The 24,693-nt window shown below is 46.1% G+C and overlaps 1 protein-coding gene and 1 long non-coding RNA gene across 5 annotated transcripts in view; one reads left to right on the top strand and one right to left on the bottom strand.

Annotated features, from left to right (window-relative positions):
• Positions 1-4,980: 4,980 nt before the first annotated feature.
• Positions 4,981-23,003, bottom strand: LOC137355608 (uncharacterized). The gene is made up of 3 exons (XR_010970950.1): positions 22,703-23,003; positions 21,362-21,711; positions 4,981-5,162 (listed from the first exon to the last, which is right to left on the bottom strand). It is a non-coding gene; the product is annotated as an uncharacterized lncRNA (long non-coding RNA).
• gmip (GEM interacting protein) overlaps positions 11,654-24,693 on the top strand; it is a 98,911-nt gene continuing 85,871 nt past the window's right edge. For 3 of the 4 annotated variants that reach the window (XM_068020921.1, XM_068020922.1, XM_068020923.1), the window contains exons 1-2: positions 11,654-12,365; positions 20,101-20,247. In XM_068020921.1, the coding sequence (XP_067877022.1) occupies positions 12,203-12,365; positions 20,101-20,247 (310 nt within the window). In that variant the 5' untranslated portion in view covers positions 11,654-12,202. Of the gene's footprint in view, positions 12,366-20,100; positions 20,248-22,474; positions 22,976-24,693 lie in introns of those variants that run through there. The other variant, XM_068020924.1, reaches the window with a different exon arrangement.

A 24,693-nucleotide genomic window follows, 5' to 3' on the forward strand; every position in this document is an offset into this window, starting at 1 on the left:
CTCCTGGCAACGCAGCCAAGCACCGACATCATCACCTCAGTCTGAACTGTGCACATGCATGGAACGCATTCATCCTCGCACACGCGCAAAATGCACCCGAGCTTTGCCAGCTTACCAGTACTAATGCGCGCATGTGCCCGGATACGTCATCAAGCAAAGAGGCATCTGCCTGCAACCCGAGTTCTGGAAAGTGCCCTCAATCGCTGCTTATCTTCCCCGCTCCCTCCCGCTGTTCCCTCCCACGCCGCTTGTTTCCCGCCTCGCTGCTAGCACGACACTCGCCCGCCCCTCTCCCCCGCCATTTCTCTGTTCGGCAAGGTGGATAGTGAGCAGTGAGAGGGACGGCGATCAGTCAGGCGCGGGAGAGAATGGTGGGATGGAGCAGTAAGCAATGAGGCGTAGGCAGCAGGAAACTGAATGCGATGATTGAGGCGGCGATCGCAGGAGGGAGCGAGGAGCAGGAGCAGCGATCGTGAGAGGGTACTGTTGTGGGGATGGAAACGGCGATCGAAGCCATGAGGGGTGAGGAGGTTTGCATTCAATTTTTCTTTTGTGACAAATTGAGCAGTGCCATCTTTATTACTGGCAGCTGCTGCAGACAGTGACGTTTCGGTGGGTGAGGCTGCATTTGCACATGTGCCAGTACTGCGCTACCCAGTAGTTGCATTGTCAGCAAACGCAGCCATTAACATTTTGGTAAGAAAAATAAGGAGATCACATATTGCCTGAAAAATATGAATCTAAATTGGGTGGAGCCATCTCGGAATCCAAATCCACAAATCACTAAAAGTAGAGATGCTGGTTAACAAGCATTTAAAGAAAAACAAGGACCAGGGCTCATTTCTGGAGCGATAGATATAAAAAGGAGGGAAATTATGATAAACTTGCATCGCACCTTTCATGTTGTTCTGGTCACCGTATTATAAATAAGATACAGAGGGTGGAGAGGTTGCAAAAAAATTACTGGAATGATATCAGAACTGAGAGGTTATAGCTAGCAGGAAAGAGTGAACAGTCTGCATCTCTTTTGTTTGGAAAAAAGGAGGCTAAGGGGTGACCTAATAAAGGTCTTTAAAAGTATGAAAGGTTTTGATAGAGTAGACACAGTATTTCGATGTGGAGAAGAACAAAACTAAAGGCCATCCATATAAGACAGTCACCAAGAAATAAAATAGGGAATTCAGAAGAAACTTCTCCGCCCAGAGAGTAGTGAGAATTGCTACCACAGGGGAGAGGATGAGGTGAATAATATAGATGCATTTAAGAGGAAATTAGAAAAACACATGATGGAGAAAGGAATAGTAGGCTTTGCTGATGGAGTTAGATGATGAAAGTTGGAAGGAGACTCAAGTAGTGCATGAAGTAAGGCATGGACTGGTTGGGCCAAATGGCCTTTACTCTGCTGTATATTTAATGTAATTCTATGTTTTACTTGGAAAAGGGTACAAAGAGAGCCTTTGGGAGCACTAACCACGAGATTTTTCAGGGGTGCAATGGTGCAGCGGTGTAGGAGCTTCACATTCTCCTTCGTAGAGAAATGAGTTTCAGGTCTGTGCCCCAAATCTTCCCCCCCCCCCCCCGCACCCCCTGCATCTAGAATATTGTTTTCCTTCAGCTTTCTCCCCATCTCAACCCACTCAACCCCTGAGCACGCAACCGCCTCTCCTCGTTCATTAATATGGGCCCTGACAGCATCCAGCTGTAGTACAGAAGACTTGTGCTCCGGAACTAGCTGCACCCCTTGTCAAGTTGTTCCAGTACAACTACAACACCAGCATTTCCACAACAATGTGGAAAATTGCCAAGGTGTGCCCTGTCCACAAAAAATAGGACAAATCTAATCCAGCCAATTACACTCCATCGCTGTACTCTCAATCATCAGCAAAGTGATGGAAGGTGTCGTCGACAGTGCCATCAAGCAGCACTTGCTCAGCAATAATCCGCTCAGTTACGCTCAGTTTGGGTTCCACCAGGGCCATTTGGCTTCTGACCTCATTATAGCCTTGGTCCAAACATGGACAAAAGAGCTGAACTCAAGAGGTGAGGTGAGTGACTGCTCTTGACATCAAGGCAGCATTTGACCGAATATGGCATCAAGGAGCCCTAGCAAAACTGGAATCAATGGGAATCAGGGGGAAAACTCTCAGTTGGTTGGAGTCATACCAAGTACAAAGGAAGATGGTTGTGGTTGTTGGAGGTCAATCATCTGAGCTCCAGGACATCACTGCAGGAGTTCCTCAGGGTCGTGTCCTAGGCCCAACCATCTTCAGCTACTTCATCAATGACTGGTCCGCCAGAAAACCATGAAGCTGCCCGAAGTTTGGAAACTGCTGTTCCCGCTCCCAGCACCTGTCAGCTGACTAGCAAGTTCCGATTTTTTTTTAAAGCCGGTCTGGTCGAAAAGAAGAAGCCAATTGGAAATTTCTCATCCCTAAAATTACCAGTCACGGACCTCAAACGTTTTTACCACAGACCCTGGTGTCCATGTACAGATGTGTTGGCGACCCCTGCAAATGAAGAGAGAGAACCGTTTACAATATTTGCTAACATGAGGACCGGGAGAGGAATTTGGGTGATCTGCAGTTTAGTGCGAATACAATCGAGGGAACAGGAACAATTCGTTCTTGGGTTGTGAGCATCACTGGCACAGCCGGCATTTATTGCACATCCCTAATTACCCTTGAGAAGGTGGTGGTGAGCTGCATTCTTGAACTGCTGCAGTCCTTGAGGGGTAGCTAATACACTCAACTACAGAGAAAGGTATTTCCCATGAACTCATTAACACTCGAAAACCCCACACCACGTTTATACATTACAGTTTTTTCAGCCCAAAGGTATCCTGCAGTTAAAAGTCCCAAATGCCTCTCATTTCAAATTGGTTGAATCTCCCAGTGTCCTTAACAAAGCCAATGGCCTTTTTGCTCACTTCCTCCAAGCAAATTCGATCCAGACTTCCGTGAATAAGGCAATCCCCGGTGACCTCGTTGGTCTTTTTCTTCCGCAAACCTCGTGCCTTCAAACCGGGTTCACATCTTAGCCTTTTGTTGTACTGGGGATCTGAGAGCAATTGTTTTCTCCCCTTCTCTTTCTTCCGCTCTTTCTTACAGTCTCTCAGACTTAGGAAAGTCCGTTGAATTTATCCAGAGTCAAAATTCAATCGTTGTTTGCCTTTAACAATATTCAGAGTCCATAAATCTGGCCATAGCAAAATCATCTGGGCCTTCCTTTGTTTCCAGGTACGAAAAACTTCAACTGGAGTTTGCGTCTTCAGAGCCCCTGGCTCCTTGTTTTTTTGTTATTATTCATTCATGGGATGTGGGTGACACTGGCTAGGCCAGCATTTATTGCTCATCCTAATTACCCTTGAAAAGGTTGTGGTGAGCTGCCTTCTTGAACCGCTGCGGTCTATGTGGGAGAGGTACATTCACAGTACTGTTAGGAAAGGAGTTCCAGGATTTTGATCCAGCGACAGTGAAGGAACGGTGATATAGTTCCAAGTCAGGATGGTGTGTGACTTGGAGGGGAACTTGCAGGTGGTGGTCTTCCCATGCATCTGCTGCCCTTGTCGTTCTAGGTGGTAGAGGTCTTGGGTTTGGAAGGTACTGTCTAAGGAGCCTTGATGTGTTGCTGTAGTGCATCTTGTAGATGGTACACACTGCTGCTACTATGCGTCAGTGGTGGAGGGAGTGAATGTTTGTGGATGGGGTGCCAATCAAGCGGATGGTGTCGAGCTTCTTTAGTGTTATTGGAGCTGCACCCATCCAAGCAAGTGGAGAGTATTCCATCACACTCCTGACTTGTGCCTTGTAGGTGGTGGACAGGCTTTGGGGAGTCAGGAGGTGAGTTACTCGCCTCAGGATTCCTAGCCTCTGACCTGCTCTTGTAGCCATGGTATTTATATGGCTACTCCAGTTCAGTTTCTGGTCAATGGTAACCCCTAGGATGTTGATAGTTCAGGATACAGCGATCATAATGCCATTGAATGTCAAGGGGAGATGGTCAAATGCTCTCATACTGGAGATGGTCATTGCCTGGCACTTGTGTGGCGTGAATGTTACTTGCCACTTATCAGCCCAAGCCTGGATATTGTCCAGGACTTGCTGCTTATGGAAGGAAGGTCATTGATGAAGCAGCTGAAGATGCTTGGGCCTAGGACACTAGCCTAAGGAACTCCTGCAGTGATGTCCTGGAGCTGAAATGATTGACCTTCAAAAACCACAACCATCTTCCTTTGTGCTGGGTATGACTCCAACCAGCGGAGTGTTTTCCCCTGATTCCCATTGACTCCAGTTTTGCTAGGGCTCCTTGATGGCATACTCGGTCAAATGCTGCCTTGATGTCAAGGGCAATCACTCTCACCTCACTTCTTGAGTTCAGCTCTTTTGTCCATGTTTGGGCCAAGGCTGTAATGAGGTCAGGAGCCGAATGGCCCTGGTGGAACCCAAACTGAGTGTTACTGAGCAGGTTATTGCTAAGCAAGTGCCACTTGATAGCACTGTCAATGACACCTTCCATCACTTTACTGATGATAAGCGGGGTTGGCAAGAGATAACAAAAGAGAAGGTGTTGATAGGCGAGTTTTGGTAGACACTTTATCAAACACCAGGAGAGAAATAGAAAGCAATGAAGGTGAACAACGTAAAAGAGACAAACGAAAATCCCGTCAGAGAGAAGAGCAGAACTTCTCCAAGGTAGGCATTCCTGGAACAGAAGTGGCAGTGAATTAAACACTAAAATAAAAGCAAAATACTGCGGATGCTGGAAATTTGAAATAAAAACAAGAAATGCTGGAAATACTCAGCAGATCTGGCAGCATCTGTGGAGCATCTTGCCAAAGTGTCTACCAAAACTCACCTATCAACACCTCTTTTGTTATCTCATGCCCCCGCACAACACCCCCCCACCCCCCCGCTTTACTTGCTAAAAACATTTTTCTTTTCTTATATCTGCCAGTTCTGAAGAAGGGTCACTGACCTGAAACGTTAACTCTGCTTCTCTCTCCACAGATGCTGCCAGACCTGCTGAGTATTTCCAGCGTTTCTTGTTTTTGTTTCAGATTTCCAGCATCTGCAGTATTTTGCTTTTACTTTGCTCTTGCAGAGAGCTGGTACAGGCTCGATGGGCTGAATGGCCTCCTTCTGTGTTGTAGCCCTTCTATGATTCTGTAATAGGAGGAGTAAATCTTAAAATTAGCACTGAGCCATTCAGGAGTGAAATCAGGAAGCACTTTATCCACACAAAGGGTACCGGATATTTGGAACTCTCTGTTCCAAAGGGCTGTGAACTCTGGGGAACAATTGCATTGAGATCAATAGATTTTTGTTGGGTAAATGATATTAGGGGATATGGAGCCAATGGAGTTCAGAAACGGATCAGCCTTGATCTAATTGAATGCCTCAAGGGTCTGAATGGCCTCCTCCTATGTTGCTGAAAGTATCCTCACTTCTTCTCTGGCCTTCTTGTCTCGAGAGACAATGGGTAAGTGCCCAGAGGTGGTCAGTGGTTTGTGGAGCAGCGCCTGGAGTGGCTATAAAGGCCAATTCTAGAGTGACAGACTCTTCCACGGGCGCGGCAGATATAATTGGTTGTCGGGGCTGTTACACAGTTGGCTCTCTCCTTGCACTTCTGTCTTTTTTCCTGCCAACTGCTAAGTCTCTTTGACTAGCCGCTCTTTAGCCCCGTCTTTATGGCTGTCCGCCAGGACTTCATGTCATGTTTGCAGACGTCTTTAAAGCGGAGGCATGGACGGCCGGAGGGTCTGATAGCAGTGACGAGCTCGATGTACAATGTGTCCTTGGGGATCCTGCCATCTTCCATGCGGCTCACATGGCCAAGCCATCTCAAGCGCCGCTGGCTCAGTAGGGTGTATAAGCTGGGGATGTTGGCCGCCTCGAGGACTTCTGCATTGGAGATACGGTCCTGCCACCTGATGCCAAGGATTCTCTGGAGGCAGCGAAGATGGAATGAGTTGAGATGTCGCTCTTGGCTGACATACGTTGTCCAGGCCTCGCTGCTGGAGAGCAAGGTACTGAGGACACAGGCTTGATACACTCGGACTTTTGTGTTCCGTGTCAGTGCGCCATTTTCCCACACGCTCTTGGCCAGTCTGGACATAGCAGCGGATGCCTTTCCCATGCGCTTGTTGATTTCTGCATCGAGAGACAGGTTACTGGTGATAGTTGAGCCTAGGTAGGTGAACTCTTCAACCACTTCCAGAGCGTGGTTACCGATATTGATGGATGGAGCATTTCTGACGTCCTGTCCCATGATGTTCGTTTTCGTGAGGCTGATGGTTAGGCCAAGTTCATTGCAGGCAGCCACAATCCTGTCGATGAGTCTCTGCAGACACTCTTCTGTGTGGGATGTTAATGCAGCCTCGTCAGCAAAGAGGAGTTCCCGGTTGAACAACCTGCCATCTGATCTTGTGTGGAGGAAAATTCCTTCTTCTGAAGACTTGAAGTATCCTCACTAATAATTGAATATCAGGGAATGGGCAGGAAAGAGTTTCTTTATCGGCTGTTTGTAGTGTGATTGTAAACAAGCTCTTTATAAGTATGTACCCCATTTCTGTGCAGACTTTCTCCACTGCCGCTGGGGCATCAATGCCAGAGAAGAGTGATGTTCACCTCTCTGCCTTGCTATTACTGGGCCTGACGGGCAAACCTGCCAATAGCCTCCACTATCAGACAGAATGCCACCCCTCCTCTTATAATTGGAAGTGGTTGTTTGAGGAATGTCTGGTGCCACCCAGTCAGTCTCTGCTGAAATAGAGCCTCGTGGCAACTCCTTACAATCTGGAGTGAACACGGAGCAGAACAGATTATAGGAACAGGAAGATCCATTTGGCTCAACAAGCTTACCAATATTGACAGATCCCCAGACTCACCATCTACTCACCATATCCCTCAATCCCATTTGCTCACTATTATTATTGCTGTAACGGAAACGTGGCTTAAAGAGGGGCAAGAATGGCAGCTCAACATCCCTGGATATAGAGTTTTCAGGTGGGATAGAGAGGGGGATAAAAAAGGAGGGGGTGTAGCATTATTTGTTTGGGAATTAATAACAGCTTTGAGGAGGGATGATATGCTAAATGGTCATCAAATGAGGCCATATGGGTGGAGCTCAGAAATAAAAAAGGGACAGTCACCTTACTAGGAGTGTACCATAGACCCCCATATAGTGAGAGGGAGATAGAAGAACAAATATGTGGCAAATTTCTGACAGCAAAAACTGTAGGGCAATAATAGTTGGGGATTTCAACTACCTTAATATCAACTGGGATACAAACAGTGTGAAGGGCACAGAGGGCACAAAATTCTTGAACTACATTCAAGAGAACTTTTTTAGCCAGCACGTGACAAGCTCAATGAGAGGGGGCGCAATTCTACATTTAGTCTTCGGTAATGAAACTGGGCAAGTGGATGAAGTAACAGTGGGTGACCATTTTGGAGATAGTGACCATAATACAGTTAGTTTTAGCATAATCATGGAAAAGGACAAAGATAAAACAGGAGTAAAAGTTCTAAATTGGGGGAAGGCAAATTTTACAAAACTGAGAGGTGATCTGGCGAAAGTGGACTGGATACAGCTACTTGAAGTAAAATCAGTGGCAAACTAATGGGAGGCATTCAAAAGCGAGATACTACAGGCACAGTGTAGACATGTCCCCACAAAGATAAAGGGTGGTATGGGCAAATCTAGAGCCCCCTGGTTATCTAGAAGCTTACAGGGTAAGTTAAAGCAGAAAAAGAAAGCTTGTGACACTCACAAAAAACTTGATACTTTAGAAAGCCTTGAGTAGTATAGAAAGTGCAGAGGTGAAGTAAAAAAAAGAAATTAGAAAAGCAAAGAGAGGACATGAAAAACTATTGGCAGATAAAATCAAGGAAAACCCAAAGATGTTTTATCAGTACGTTATGAGCAAGAGGATAACTAAGGAAAGGGTAGGGCCTATCAGAGATGTACAAGGGAACTTACACGTGGATGCAGAAGATTTGGGCAGGGTTTTTAATGAGTTTTTTGTCTCTGTCTTCAGAAAGGAGAGGGATGATACAGGCATTGTAGTAAAAGAGGAGGAGTGTGAAATATTAGATATGATAAGCATAATGAGAGAGTAAGTACTAGAGGGTGTGACAGCCTTGAAAGTGGATAAATCGCCAGGGCCAGATGGATTGCATCCCAGGTTGTTAAAGGAAGCCAGGGAGGAAATAATGAATGCTCTGAGGATCATCTTCAAATCCTCACTGGATATGGGCGAGGTGCCTGATGATTGGAGGTCTGCGAACTTTATACGATTGTTTAAAAAGGGTGTGAGGGATAGGCTAATCCACGGATGTTTTTGCGAATGGAAAGCTGTTTCCAGTGGCGTTCCACAGGTCTCAGTGTTGGGTCCCTTGCTGTTTGTGGAATATATTCATGATTTGGACTTAATTGTGGGAGGCATGATTGAGAAATTTGCTGATGACAAAAAATTGACCATGTAGTTGATAGTGAAGTGGATAGCTGTAGACTCCAGAATGATATCAATGGTTTAATATCAATGGGTGGAAAAGTGGCAAATGGAATTCAATCCAGAGAAGTGTGAGGTAATGCATTTGGGGAGGGCAAATAAAGCAAGGGAATACACAATAAATGGGAGGATATTGAGAGGGGTAGAAGAAGTGAGAGACCTTGGAGTGCATGTCCACAGGTCCCTGAAGATGGCAGGACAGGTAGATGGCAGACAGGTGAAGAAGGCATATCGAATGCTTTCCTTTATTGGCCGATGTATAGAATACAGGGCGGCACAGTAGTTAGCACCGCAGCCTCACGGCTCCAGTGACCTGGGTTCAATTCTGGGTACTGCCTGTGCGGAGTTTGCAAGTTCTCCCTGTGACCGCGTGGGTTTTCGCCGGGTGCTCAGGTTTCCTCCCATAGCCAAAGATTTGCAGGTTGTTAGGTAAATTGGCCATTATAAATTGCCCCTAGTGTAGGTAGGTGATGTGGGGATGTGGTAGGAATATGGGATTAGTGTTCTTTCTTTTTCTTTTGGGCCTCCTTATCTCGAGAGACAATGGATACGCGCCTGGAGGTGGTCAGTGGTTTGTGAAGCAGCGCCTGGAGTGGCTATAAAGGCCAATTCTGGAGTGACAGGCTCTTCCACAGGTGCTGCAGAGAAATTTGTTTGTTGGGGCTGTTGCACAGTTGGCTCTCCCCTTGCGCCTCTGTCTTTTTTCCTGCCAACTACTAAGTCTCTTCGACTCGCCACAATTTAGCCCTGTCTTTATGGCTGCCCGCCAGGATTAGTGTAGGATTAGTATAAATGGGTGGTTGATGGTCGGCACAGACTTGGTAGGCTGAAGGGCCTGTTTCAGTGCTGTATCTCTAAACTAAACTAAACTAAAATTATGAGGGGCCTATATAGAGTAGACAGGAAGGACCTGTTTCCCTTAGCGGAGAGGTCAATTACCAGAGGGCACAGATTTAAGGTGATTGGTAGAAGGATTAGAGGGAACACGAGGAAAAACCTTTTCACCCAGAGGATGGAATTCGCTCAAGGAACGGTGGTGGAGGCAGAAACCCTCAACTCATTTAAAAGATACCAAGTCATGCACCTGAAGTGCTGTAACCTGCAAGGCTATGGACCAGGTGTTGGAAGGTGGGATTAGATTGGGTGGCTAGATCTTTCAGTCACGCAGACACGATGGGCTGAATGTCCTCCTTCTGTGCTGTAATTTTTCTATGGTTCTCACCATATCCCTTAACCCCATCGGCTCACTTTATCCATCAAATCCACTTACCTGTCCTCTCCCAGATCCCTCAAACCACCTACCCAACTTCTCCCCATATCCTTCAACCCCATGCTTTAACGACACTTTGTGAAAGGATTTTCCCCTGATTCCTCTGCTCACTCAATGATCATGTTAAATTGATGATCTGTCATCTTCCACTCCCTAACCAAAGGAGGAAATAGTCTGTTACTCTGACTGTAACAACCCCCTTTATAAGTTTAAAACCCTTTATGAAATTTTCTCTTGGCCTTCCCTGCTCCAGTAGAAATTATCACAGTATCTCAAGTCTTATTGCTATAGTATCCCATTCAGCCTGGTCAATTTATGCTGTATGCTCGATGTAGAATGATATAGAATTACAACACAAAAGCAGACTATTTAATCTAACCAGTCTGTGATACATGAACAGTATCCTAACCCCATCTACCTGCCCCACTCCCGTATCCCTATATGCTCCCCTTCCTTCACCCACCTATCTGACTTATTCTTAGATGTTGACACAATCTTTGCTTCAATCACTAACTCCAGTTGGGAATTCTGCAGCCTCACAAACCCCTCTGTGTAAATCTCCTGATCTCCGTCCCAAATCTCTTTCATTTAATTTTATATCTATGTCCCTTCATTGTATACTGTGCAATCACTGGAAACAGACTGGATCTTACTCTCAATGGTTTTAATGACCTTTCTATAAAGGGCCTAAAACTGCACATGCTACTCTGTGATATAACCACGGTCACGCACAAATTTCTCATTCCCTCTTCACTCCTGCACTCCATAATCCTTTTAATCTGTTCACTACCTTTATTTAACATCTGAGATTACAAACTCTGATTGGACCTATTCCTGGAGGTTTCATCACGTGACCTCCGGCCTCCAACTGCTCTGCCCCCATTGGTCGTCTGACATGTCCATCCTTGCGGTGCCCCACCCTCCCTCACCCAATCGGAAAGCAAACAGAGCTTCCTAATTGGATGATTGTTGTCTTGTCAGTCAAACAGTGTTTATCCCAATGGCCAATATTTTAACATCTAATTAATGAAAGTTTAAAGAAAATGAATAAAAAGTACTATTTAAAAAAAAATTCTCCCCATGATTTTTCTCCCAGGTTTCTCACTGCAGTGTCCAGACAATGCACCTGTCATTCCTGGAGCCTCCAGGGCAATCGTGGAGAGTTGGCATGCCGACTGACATTTGCACATGGGCTTTCCGGCAGAGTGTCATTGGATAGTGATCGGCAGTGGGGGGAACTTTGACTGATTTTCCTCCTCGCTAGCCCAGGGGCACTGAACCCCATTACAGTTCCCCCCTTTAAAATAAGAGCATTAAAGGAAATAAAAGCAAAATACTGCAGATGCTGGAAATCTGAAACATAAACAAGAAATGCGGGAAATACTCAGCAGGTCTGGCAGCATCTGTGGAGAGAGAAGCAGAGTTAACGTTTCAGGTCAGTGACCCTTCTTCAGAACTGGCTCCACAGATGCTGCCAGATCTGCTGAGTATTTCCAGCATTTCTTGTTTATGTTTCAGATTTTCAGCATCTGCAGTATTTTGCTTTTATTTCCCTTTTATTATCTCTTGCCCCACCCCCGCTTTATTTGCTTAAAACCTATTACATTTCTAACCTTTGCCCATTCTGATGAAAGAACATTAAAGGACTGGGGTCTTTGGCAATCAAGGCTGAGCATTGGTTGTGGCTGGCTGACTCTCTTTAATGAGGAAACGGTCGGAAGTTGCTGCAGCCGGACAGCAGGGGGCAGCAGTGCTTCCAAAAGCGTCGGCTCAATGTGCGAGGAGTGGGAAGCGCCTTTCCCTTTAATTAAAGGCAAGTAGTGTGAGTGTGGGCTTGCTGGTGCGCACCTATTTTAAAGTAGCTGCCGGTGGAGAGGGAGAGAGAGGAATGCAACTCTGGGAAGAGGGGAAACGTGCAGTGGATTAAATAAGAGACGAGCTTTGAGGAAATGCAGGGTTCAAACTTTGCAAAGTGTTCCATGTGATTGAAACTTTGGGGAAACTCACTAACAAGTTCGGGGCTGCGCCTCTGTCGAGGAAAATATTGGAAAAAATAAGAGTGGCAAAGTTTAGAAGCTTTTTGGCAGGTGTTTGGCTGGAGCTGGGGATTCCAATGCTCCTTAACTTAAAAAAAAACGACTCTTCAATGTGCAAGTGTTGAGCTCTTGTGAAAGAGTGAAACTGTTTTAATACATTAAAGTCCCTTTGAAGATTTGAAGTCAGAACAGGTGAAGGAGTCGCTGTTGGAAGGTGTTGGGACTTGCTCATGGTTGTGGCTTTGAGGAATTTTCAATGGGACTGGCAATTGTGATCAAGGTGTGTCATGCCTGAGGACTGCATCTCTAGATGTGCTCCTTTGCCAACTCTCTGCTGCTTATGTGATACTCGTTCTGTCTCCTGGGGTGGAGCAGTGGAAAGAGATGGAAGGGAGTTTGGTGAAGACTACCAGAGTCGACCAGACATCTGCGGAGACTTGGGAGCCCCGTGGTCAGTCCGCTGGCCCAGGAATCGCAGAGCTGACAGAGGTGGTCAGGGACTTTGCAGATACTCTGGGTCAGTTTAAGGATGCTCTTCACATGGAAGGTAGGCGCTGCAGATTTAAACGCGAGCTGTCACTCAGTTTCACTGCAGCAGTTTCGATGAGGTTTAACATTAAGCATGAATTTTTTACTACTGTGCCCATTGCAATAGTGAAAAAACACCCAGCAGCATAGCGAGAGATTCTGTCTTTCCATACCTAGGGTTGTGATATGAAGGTGTATTTATGGTTATGGAGGAACTAACCTGTACCCACCAGTATGCACCCCAGTGTTATACAGTGACAGACCTGTCCCCAGTGTTATACAGTGACAGACCTGCCCCCACCAGTACTGTACCCCAGTGTTATACAGTGACAGACCTGTACCCACCAGTACTGTACCCCAGTGTAATACAGTGACAGACCTGTACCCACCAGTACTGTACCCCAGTGTTATACAGTGACAGACCTGTCCCCAGTGTTATACAGTGACAGACCTGCCCCCACCAGTACTGTACCCCAGTGTTATACAGTGACAGACCTGTACCCACCAGTACTGTACCCCAGTGTTATACAGTGACAGACCTGTACCCACCAGGACTGTACCCCAGTGTAATACAGTGACAGACCAGTACCCACCAGCACTGTACCCCAGTGTTATACGGAGACAGAACTGTCCCCACCAGTACTGTACCCCAGTGTTATACAGTGACAGACCTGTACCCACCAGTACTGTACCCCAGTGTTATACAGTGACAGACCTGTACCCACCAGTACTGTACCCCAGTGTTATACAGTGACAGACCTGTACCCACCAGTACTGTACCCCAGTGTTATACAGTGACAGACCTGTACCCACCAGTACTGTACCCCAGTGTTATACAGTGACAGACCTGTACCCACCAGTACTGTACCCCAGTGTTATACAGTGACAGACCTGTACCCACCAGTACTGTACCCCAGTGTTATACAGTGACAGAACTGTCCCCACCAGTACTGTACCCCAAGTGTTATACAGTGACAGACCTGTATCCGCCAGTACTGTACCCCAGTGTTATACAGTGACAGACCTGTATCCGCCAGTACTGTACCCCAGTGTTATACAGTGACAGACCTGTACCCACCAGTACTGTACCCCAGTGTTATACAGTCAGACCTGTCCCCAACAGTACTGTACCCCAGTGTTATACAGTGACAGACCTGTACCCGCCAGTACTGTACCCCAGTGTTATACAGTGACAGACCTGTCCCTGCCAGTACTGTACCCCAGTGTTATACAGTCAGACCTGTACCCACCAGTACTGTACCCCAGTGTTATACAGAGACAGACCTGTCCCCACCAGTACTGTACCCCAGTGTTACACAGTGACAGACCTGTCCCTGCCAGTACTGTACCCCAGTGTTATACAGTGACAGACCTGTCCCTGCCAGTACTGTACCCCAGTGTTATACAGTGACAGACCTGTCCCCACCAGTACTGTACCCCAGTGTTATACAGTGACAGACCTGTCCCTGCCAGTACTGTACCCCAGTGTTATACAGTGACAGACCTGTACCCACCAGTACTGTACCCCAGTGTTATACAGTGACAGACCTGTACCCACCAGTACTGTACCCCAGTGTTATACGGTGACAGAACTGTCACCAACAGTACTGTACCCCAGTGTTATACAGTGACAGACCTGTACCCACCAGTACTGTACCCCAGTGTTATACAGTGACAGACCTGTCCCTGCCAGTACTGTACCCCAGTGTTATACAGTCAGACCTGTACCCGCCAGTACTGTACCCCAGTGTTATACAGTGACAGACCTGTACCCAACAGTACTGTACCCCAGTGTTATACGGTGACAGACCTGTCCCCACCAGTACTGGACCCCAGTGTTATGCAGTGACAGACCTGTACCCACCAGTACTGTACCCCAGTGTTATACAGTGACAGACCTGTCCCCACCAGTACTGTACCCCAGTGTTATACAGTGACAGACCTGTCCCTGCCAGTACTGTACCCCAGTGTTATACAGTGACAGACCTGTCCCTGCCAGTACTGTACCCCAGTGTTATACAGTGACAGACCTGTCCCTGCCAGTACTGTACCCCAGTGTTATACAGTGACAGACCTGTCCCTGCCAGTACTGTACCCCAGTGTTATACAGTGACAGACCTGTACCCGCCAGTACTGTACCCCAGTGTTATACAGTGACAGACCTGTCCCCACCAGTACTGTACCCCAGTGTTATACAGTGACAGACCTGTCTCCGCCAGTACTGTACCCCAAGTATTATACAGTGACAGACCTGTACCCACCAGTACTGTACCCCAGTGTTATACAGTGACAGGCCTGTCCCTGCCAGTACTGTACCCCAGTGTTCTACAGTGACAGACCTGTCCCTGCCAGTACTGTACCCCAGTGTTAAAATAGTAAAAGAACTGGTGGTAAGCTTAATAAAATATATTTAAAAAAAGGAAAATAAAATAAATTGAATAAAATAATTAATTCAATTAAAACACATTAAGGATGGCAGGAGAGGTGATGTGTCATGCCTGCAGCATGTGGGAACTCCTGGATGCCAATGTGATCCAGGGCAAACACGTCTGCTGTAAGCGTTTGCGGCTCGAAGAGCTTCGGCTCAGAGTCATTGAACTGGAGTCCGAGCAGCAGAAACTGCGACAAATCAGGGAGGGGGAAAATTACCTGGACCTTTTGTACCAGAGGCTTTCACAACCCTTAGGATAGGGTGTTCTGATTTGGTCTGTGGTCAGGGACAGGAGAGTGTAGTTGCAGTTGAGGCAGGTAAGGGGACCCAGAGGGCAGGAGTGCAGGAGCTTCCCTTTACGATTGTTCAACAGGTTTGAGCTTGTTTGGATGAGAGTGGGGTCTGCAGGATGCATGAGCAACCTGACCATGGCACTATGGTACAGGAAGCCATTCAAGTAGAGGAAGAAAAAAGGAATGTAGTGGTAGTAGGGGACAGTATAGTTAGGGGGATTGGGGCTGTTCTCTGCAGCAAAGAGCGAGTGTCCAGAGGGCTGTGTTGTCTGCCCGGTGCCAGGGTTCGAGACATCTGCTCAGGGCTGGAGAGGAAGTTACAGTGGGAGGGGGAGGATCCAGTCATCGTGGTCCATGTAGGTACCAATGACATCGGCAGGGCAAGGAAAGAGGTTTTGCATAGTCAGTATGAGGAACTGGGCACCAAATTAAGAAGCAGAACCGCAAAGGTAATAATCTCTGGATTATTACCTGAGCCATGTGCAAATTGGCATAGGGCAAATAAGATTAGAGAAATTAATGTGTGGCTCAAAGACTGGTGTGGTAGAAGTGGGTTCCGGTTCGTGGGGCACTGGCACCAGTACTGGGGAAAGTGGTGGCTGTAGCGTTGGGACGGTCTATACCTGAACCGTGCTGGGGCCAGTGTTCTAGCGAGCTGCATAACTAGGGAGGTAGAGAAGGTTTTAAACTGAACAGTGGGGGCAACGGATCAAATTTGGGAAGATATGGTAAATCAAGGAGTAGAGACGAGGCAAGAGAGAAAGATATTAATATGGGAAATGATGAACAGACCATGACAGGAAGGGACAGAGTGTACAAATCTAAGAGTAAATCAACAGATAAGGCTAGAGGTTACAGAAATAATAAAAGGACACACCTAAAGGCTCTGTATCTGAATGCATAAATAGAAATAAATAATTATGATCTGATAGCCATTACAGAGACATGGCTGCAGGACGATATCGAGTGGGACCTGAATATTGAAGGGTACATGGCATTTAGGAAGGACAGGAAGCTAGGAAAAGATGGAGGGGTAACTCTGTTAATTAATGATGGTATTAACGCAATAGAGAGGGATGACCTAAGTTCAGGAGACCAGGATGTAGAAGCAGTTTGGGTAGAGATGAGAAATCGTAAAGGCAAGAAGTCACTTGTGGGAGTGGTGTACAGGCCTCCTAACATTAACCACACTGTAGGACGGGGTATAAAGGAAGAAATAATGGCAGCTTGTCAGAAAGGTACAGTGATAATTATAAAGAAAAGAAAATTACAGCACAGGAACAGGCCCTTCGGCCCTCCAAGCCTGCGCCGATCCAGATCCTCTATCTAAACATGTCGCCTATTTTCTAAGGGTCTGTATCTCTTTGCTTCCTGCCCATTCATATATCTGTCTAGATACATCTTAAAAGACGCTATCGTGCCCGCGTCTACCACCTCCGCTGGCAACACATTCCAGGCACCCACCACCCTCTGCGTAAAGAACTTTCCACGCATATCCCCCCTAAACTTTTCCCCTCTCACTTTGAACTCGTGACCCCTAGTAATTGAATCCCCCACTCTGGGGAAAAAGCATCTTGCTATCCACCCTGTCTATACCTCTCATGATTTTGTACACCTCAATCAGGTCCCCCCTCAACCTCCATCTTTCTAATGAAAATAATCCTAATCTACTCAACCTCTCTTCATAGCTAGCGCCCTCCATACCAGGCAACATCCTGGTGAACCTGCTCCGCACCCTCTCCAAAGCATCTACATCCTTTTGGTAATGTGGCGACCAGAACTGCACGCAGTAGTCCAAATGTGGCCGAACCGAAGTCTTATACAACTGTAACATGACCTGCCAACTCTTGTACTCAATATCCCGTCCGATGAAGGAAAGCAGCGTAGGCCTTCTTGACCACTCTATTGACCTGCGTTGCCACCTTCAGGGAACAATTATCCAATTATGGGGGATTTTAACCTACATATAGACTGGAAAAATTAGATGGGCAGATGTAGCCTAGATGAGGAGAACATAGAATGTTTTTGGGATAATTTCTTTGAACAATATGTTCTGGAGCCAGCCAGAGAGCAGGCTATACTAGACCTGGTATTGTGCAACGAGATAGGATTAATTAATGACCTCATTGTTAAGGTGCCCCTAGGTAGCAGCAATCATAATATGATTGAATTTTACATTGAGTTTGAGGGAGAGAAGAGTGGGTCCAGGACCAGTATTTTAAACTTGAATAAGGGCATTTATGAGGGCATGAAAGCAGATCTAGCTAAAGGGAACTGGCAAACCAGGTTAAGGGATAGGTCAATAGAGATGCAGTGGCAGACATTTAGGGGGATATTTCAGAATACACAGAATAGATACATTTCAACGAGAAAGAAAAATTCCAAGGATGGGACCCGCCTTCCGTGGTTAACTAAAATAGTATCAAACTTAAAGAAAAAGCCTATAATTGTGCAAAGATGGGAGGCAGGTCAGAAGATTGGACAGAATATAAAAACAGCAAAGAATGACTAAAACAAAAACAAGAAATGCTGGATTCACTCAGCAGGTCTGGCAGCATCTGTGGAAAGAGAAGCAGAGTTAACGTTTCGGGTCAGTGACCCTTCTTCGGAACTCCTTTTCCAGCATCCGCAGTATTTTGCTTTTAAAGAATGACTAAAAGATTGATAAGGAAGGTAAAATTAGAGTAGGAGAGAAAGCTTGCTAGAAATATAAAGACAGATAGTAAGAGTTTCTATAGATATTTTAAAAAAGAACAGAGTTAACAAAGTGAGCATTGGTCCTATAAAAAGTGAGTCTGGGGAATTAATAATGGATAATAAGGAGATGGCAGATGAATTGAACAGATATTTTGCATCGGTCTTCACAAATGAGGATACAAGTAACATCCCAGCGTTAGCTGTAAATCAGGAAATGGAAGGGAAGGAGGAACTCAAGAAAATTATAATCACCAAGGAAGTGGTACTGAACAAATTGTTGGAGCTGTGGCTGACAAGTCCCCGGGTCCTGATGAACTTCATCCTAGGGTGTTAAAAGAAGTGGCTAGTGAGATAGTTGATGCGTTAGTTTTAATTTTTCAAAATTCCCTAGATTCGGGAAGGTTCTGTTAGATTGGAAAATAGCGAATGTAACTCCTTTATTCAAAAAGGGAGGGAGACAGAAAGCAGGAAACTACAGGCCAGTTAGCTTAACATCTGTCTGAGGGAAAATGTTAGAAGCTGTTATTAAAGATATTATAGCAGGGCATTTAGAAAAATTCAAGGTAATCAGGCAGAGTTAACATGGCTTTGTGAAAGGGAAATCATGTTTAACAATTTATTGGAGTTCTTTGAGGGAGTTACATGTGGATAAAGTGGAACCAGATGATGTATTATACTTAGATTTCCAGAAGGCATTTGATAAAGTACCACATCGAAGGTTATTGCAGAAAATGTGTGTAGGGAGTAACATATTGGTATGGATAGAAGATTAGCTAGAGAAAAGGCATAAATGGGTCATTTTCTAGTTGGCAAGATGTAATGAGTGGTGTGCCACAGGGATCTGTGCTGGGGCCTCAATTTTTTATAATTTATATAAATGACTTAGATGAAGGGACCAAAGGTATGGTTGTTAAATTTGCTGATGACACAAAGATAGGTAGGAAAGTAACTTGTGAAGAGGGCATAAGGAGACTACAAAGGGATGTAGATAGGTTAAGTGAGTGGGCAAAGACCTGGCAAATGGAGTATAATGTGGGAAAGTATGAAATTGTCCATTTTGGCAGGAAGAATTTTTTTTTAAAAAGCATATTATTTAAATAGTGAGAGATTGCAGAGCTCTGAGATGCAGAGGGATCTGGGTGTCCTAGTGCATGAATCGCAAAAGGTTAGTATGCAGGTACAGCACATAATTAGGAAAGCTAATAGAATGTTGTTGTTTATCACAAGGGGAATTGAATACAAAAGTAGGGAAGTTATGCTTCAGTTATACAGGGCATTGGTAAAACCACATCTGGAGTACAGTGTACAGTATTGGTCTCCTTATTTAAGGAAGGATGTAAATGTGTTGGAGGCAGTACAGAGAAGGTTTACTAGACTAATACCTGGAATGGGCAGGCTGTCTTATGAGGAAAGATTGGACAGGCTAGGCTTGTATCTGCTGGAATTTAGAAGAGTAAAAGGCGACTTGATTGAAACATATAGGATGCTGAGGGGTCTTGACAGGGTGGATGTGGAAAGGATGTTTCCCCTTGTGGGAGAATCTAGAACCAGGGGTCATTGTTTAAAAATAAGGGGTCACCCATTTAAGACAGAGATGAGGAGAAATTTTTCTCTGAGAGTCGTGAGTCTTTGGAATTCTCTTCCTCAAAAGGCAGTGGAAGCAGATCTTTGAATATTTTTAAGGCAGAGGTAGATAGATTCTTGATAAGCAAGGGGGTGGAAGGTTATCGGGGGGGTAGGTGGAAATGCGAAGTAATAAGTTCAGCCATGAACTTACTGAATGGCGGAGCAGGCTCGAGGGGTTGAGTGGCCTACTCCTAATTCGAATGTTCCTATGTTATACAACGACAGACCTGTACCCACCAGTACAGATTGTGTTGTGTAAAGCAAAATAGGACTGAAATTATCTAATAATTTGAAAACCATGATATCACAACTGAGCATCTTGTAATTCTTTATTTTGGACTGATTAAGACCTGGGTGAAGAATCTCACGTAGACCTGTCAAAACTGGCAGGCTGATCTCTCAAATGGTACTTTCATTGACCTAAATGAACCAGGGACTGGTACATCAATGGCCTGTCACAGTAACCCTACAACTGTGCAAGTTCAAGCAACACGGGTTAAGTATGAACTGCAGTCGACTGGCACGAGTTACTCTTATTTATTTTTCGTTTTTCACATTTTTTTTTACCGGACTCTTCACATTTTGTTTTGTTACATCCAGTCTCGAATGTCCCAGTTCTGTCTTGGCCACCTCCCATATTCACTGGGGCTCCCCCTCCTGCTGCACCATCACCCTCAGCGATCAACGTGTGTGACTTTCTCTTTCAGCTGATCTCCCTGCAGCTCAGGAGCTGGTACAGGAAAGGCTGGCAGCCATGCTGCTGGCACTGCAACTCATCATTGGCCGCTACCCCTCGCTGAATCCTAACAACTCCCTCATGGAGGCTGCCGATACCGTGGCAAATATGGTGCAAGGTAAGAAATCTTGTTTCACGTGCTGCAGGAAGGGTGGTGAGCTTTATATTGGCTGATGTGCGGCATCTGTGGGCCCCATGGAGTTTAGAATCCCCGTCTGTCCCAGCCATGAGAATGTGAATTGTTGGGGCTGCTACAGTCTGCTCCTAAAATGGAGCAGGTAATTCAGTTCATCAGCAGCTTGTGTTCCGGTGTTATATCTCAGCCTTGGTTTGGTTGGCAGTGCACTCGCCTCTGAGTCAGAAGGAGAAAAGTTCTCCTTCCCACCCCTCCCCCTTTCTTCCCCTCTAGCCCCTCCCCTTTCTTCCCCTCTGGCCCCTCCCCCTTTCCCCCTCCCTGGCCCCCTTTCCTCCTTCCTCCTAGCGGGGGCTTTTCAACATTTACTTGGCAGCTTTGTGATGACGAGTGGAGAAACCATGGAGGAATATCGAGGAAGAAAGGTTTGCATTGATATAGCGCCTCAACGCAATATCAAATGGCCTGAATTCGGCGGTGAAGTGCACTGACTGTTACAGAGAAGGGAGCGAATTTCCTGATTCAACAGGAAGCAGAGAGATACCAGTTTGGTATAGTGGAGATGTTCCTGGGTTCCGATATCGGAGAGTGTGTGATGGGTTAATTGATGTTTCCTTGTCACTCGCTACTCGTGACTGTTGCCAGCTCAGTGTGGCTTCACTGCACATTTCTGTAAATAGTAACTGCCAGGAAACCTTGTGTCTGCTCAGCACTGACTTTATCTCTGTCTCGCTCCGTCAGAGATTTCTGAAAACACATACACTGACTGGCTATAGTTTTTCAAAAAACAAATCATTTTCAGGATGTGGCCATTGCTGGCAATACCAGCATTGATTGTCCACCCCTAGTTGTCTTTGAGAAGGTGCTGTCTTCCTAGGACACTTCAGAAGACGTTGCTGTGGAGTCACACAATGACCAGACCATGTTAGGATGGCAGGTTTTCTTCCCTAGAGGACGTTAGTGAACCAGTTGGCTTTTTACAACAAGCTTCTTTTTTCTAGATTTACGAGGTTCAAAGTCTAAAACTGCAATGGTGGGATTTGAATTCAGATTCTCTTGATTATTGGTCCTGTATGTAACCAATACACTATGCACTCACCTGGGTCCGTGTAATCCTTTGGTGAGCTGTGGCCCAGTGGGTTAAGTCTTGGGGGTTGTAACAGCTAATTTTGGGCCTTGAATTGAGTTTGTAGCTGGCAGCCTTGCCATCTGATCTGGAACTGTTGTAGCTCTTATAAACTCCCCCTGGCCACCAGCCCTGCTGCTCCCTTCCCAATGGCTCTGCTGAAGGTTAGACCACGCACTTGGGGTTTCCCAGCTCTGACTGGACGTTATCCTGGAAGTTTCATCATGTACGGGCATGTGAGAAGTAACAGTGAGGGAGGGACTGACTCTTGATGTGCATGTCCCCTGATGACATTATCTGTAATGGACGGGCCGGAGAATCCCCTGGCAGAAGTGAAAAAGCAGATTTAAAACCAAGGACAAGTATGCGGGGCAAAAAACCTTAAAAATTCCTCTCCAACACAACCCTCCCCCACCACCGCCATGATTCCGCCTCCCTCCAACAATCCCACTCGCTTTCAACAACATTCCTCTCCACTTCCAATATTTTTTGACAAATGAATGGAAAAGTTAAAAAAAAAATGAATTAAACACACATTTATTTAACACCCCCACCCCACCGATTTTTCTCCCCAGTTTTGCTCGCAGTAAGATTGATCTTTAACTCCGAGACACTCCCAGGCAACACTTGGTAACCGTTGCAATATTGAGTCACACGACAATAACAGCTTGCATTTATACAGCAGCTTAGACCAGAGCAAAATGTGCTGCACAGGAACATTACAAACCAACATTGATACCAAGCCACATGAGACATTTGGACAGGCGAGCAAAAGCTTAGTTTAAAAAGAGGTAGATCTTTAAGGAGTGTCTCAAAAAGGAGAGAGGCGGAGAGCTTTAGGGAGGGAATTCCAGAACCTCAGGTCCATGTAGCTGAAGGTACGGCCGCCAAAGGTGGAGAGATTTTAAAATTGGCGACGTGCAAGGGACCAGAATTGGAGGAATGTAGAGATCCCGGAGGCGTGTAGGACTGGAGGAGGTTGCAGATATAGGGAGGAGGAGAGACCATGGGGGGGATTTGAGAACAAGGTACAAGCCACCAAGTCTCGGGTGCTCAGTGTTGGGGTCGGGGGATGAACGCAAACAGCCAGGGCAGGGAAGGCGGAAAAGATATCGTCAGCACAAAAAGTTTCCAATCTTCCGGAAAACCAGATTGTACAGAGTCCCGACGCAGATCCTCCTTACTCTTCACATTGTAGATGTCCCCTTTTCTATGCATGGGACTTTACTGGCAGGACTCTACAGTGAGTAAAGCCTCGCAGGCATTTGAAAGGAGGAAGTGCACTGGCTTTGCAGAGTTGCTGATGTCACAGACCTAGATTCAGACGGGGATAGCTGCCCTGCGATGGTTGTGTGCGGGTTCCTGGATCTACATTGTGCTCGTGTGGCCACCCATTGCCAGTCTCTTATCGCCGGCCACCAACGCCCAGTGGAGAACTAAATCATTAACAACTAGGATCTGTGGTCTCCTCCTCTCCACTTCTTCTTTTCTGTTTGCTACGTTTCCTATGCCGAGTGCAAGAGGCACAGTGAGCAGAGAGCTGAGACGGTCTAATTAACATTGGCATGGGAGATTCGAAGGAGAATGGTATGTAAGAACAGCCTCCAACCGCCACGGTCTGTGAACTTGAACCTTTTAGATGAAGTTTTCTGATGGATTTTATATGTTGGTTACGATATGAAATGATCACAGTCAGTTCGAGAAGAAGCCTGTTTTTTTTTTCAGCCGTTGTGTTCTCGTCTCCATTTAGGTTAGTGTCGACCACATCCTGTGACATTTTGGTGTTGCTAGAGAAATTTGTGTGAATATCTGAGTGTCTCAAGTGAATTGGTACTTGTGGCAAACTTTTCTTTTATTATCCAATGTCTTAACTCTCCTTTTCAGTGGGATATCGAATGGGGTTTTACTGGATATGCTGACAGTAGGGCCCTTGATTTTATTGGGGTGGGGGTTGGGGTAATAGTGGGTGTGGGTGGGAGACCAGAGGGTGAGTGAAAGAGATTTGATAGCCGGGTGGAAGAGACTGGGGTGAACTGGGGAGGAGCGGTTGTGGATCTCGTGAGTTGCTGACTTGTCTGTTTTCTTCTGTGGATTTTAAGCCACCAGTCACCATTTTGGTGGAAGCCAAGTCCTTGCACAGATTTTTCTCCCTTCATTATGGCTTCGCCTCTATTATTGTTGCATTTACCACTACCTTCCCCAGTCAGATTGAGCCTTGAGCTCAGGCCTGTGACAGCGTGTGGAACGGAAGGCGAGGAGCTGCTGCGGGGAGCCGGACCCCTCTGAATTTCAGGCCCCTTGTCGACTCAAAGGTTGGGTCCTGGTCGGAGGCTGCCTGAGGCAGTGTAGGACTTCAGTACCCGGCCAATTGTGGGCAAAAACCTGGCTTTTTCTGTACTATGGTGCAATGTGATATAGATCGTCCTAGCAACAGGGTCAGCACACCGTGCCAGTGGGGGAGACTGACAACCGGATCTTTCAAACATAGTTATAGAGAATTGCATTCATATAACATCTTTCACATCCTCAGCCCCTCCCAAATCACTTTACAACCAATGAAATACTTTAGAAATATAGTCACTATGTAATGTAGACAAGGTCCTACAAACAGTGCGGAGATGAATGATCAGTTAATTTGCTTTGGTTGAGGGATAAATATTAGCCAGGGCACTGGGGAGAACGCCCTTGTTTCTGCGAACAGTGTCCGGGGATCTTTTACATTGGCCTGAGATGGCAGACGGGCCTCCGTTTAATGTCTCGACTGAAAGACAGCATCTCTGACCTGTGCTGCACTGGGAGTGTCAGCCTGGATTTTGTGCTCAGGCCTCTAAAGTTAAGCTTGAACCCACAATGTTCTGAGTCCGAGGCGAGAGTGCCACCCACTGAACCCAGCTGATACTGTGATCAAATGATTCCTTGCTTCCCCCTTTGACTCAATCTGCTATGTGCTGATAAAATAACATTTCCTCCCTCCTCCTTTCTGAGTCACTGACTCAACCTTGGGTACAGTCCTACTGGCACCTTCATTCCCTGGTATCTCACACAACCCTCCGAGAACTCCACATTCCTCCAACTCTGGCCTCTTGAGCATCCTTTACTTCCTTCACTCCACCATTGTTGGTTATGCCTGAACTGACTAAGACCTAAGCTCTGGAACTCCCTCCTCCTTTAAGACACCCCTAAAAATCAATTTCTTTGCCCAAGCTTTTGGTCACCTCATACATAGGATATGTGACAGAGAACCAGGCCATTCAGCCTAACCAGTCCACGCTGGTGTTTATGCTCCACTCGAGCCTCCTCCCATG

Source organism: Heterodontus francisci, chromosome 43 (assembly GCF_036365525.1).
Source record: "Heterodontus francisci isolate sHetFra1 chromosome 43, sHetFra1.hap1, whole genome shotgun sequence".
NCBI classification, from domain to species: domain Eukaryota; kingdom Metazoa; phylum Chordata; class Chondrichthyes; order Heterodontiformes; family Heterodontidae; genus Heterodontus; species Heterodontus francisci.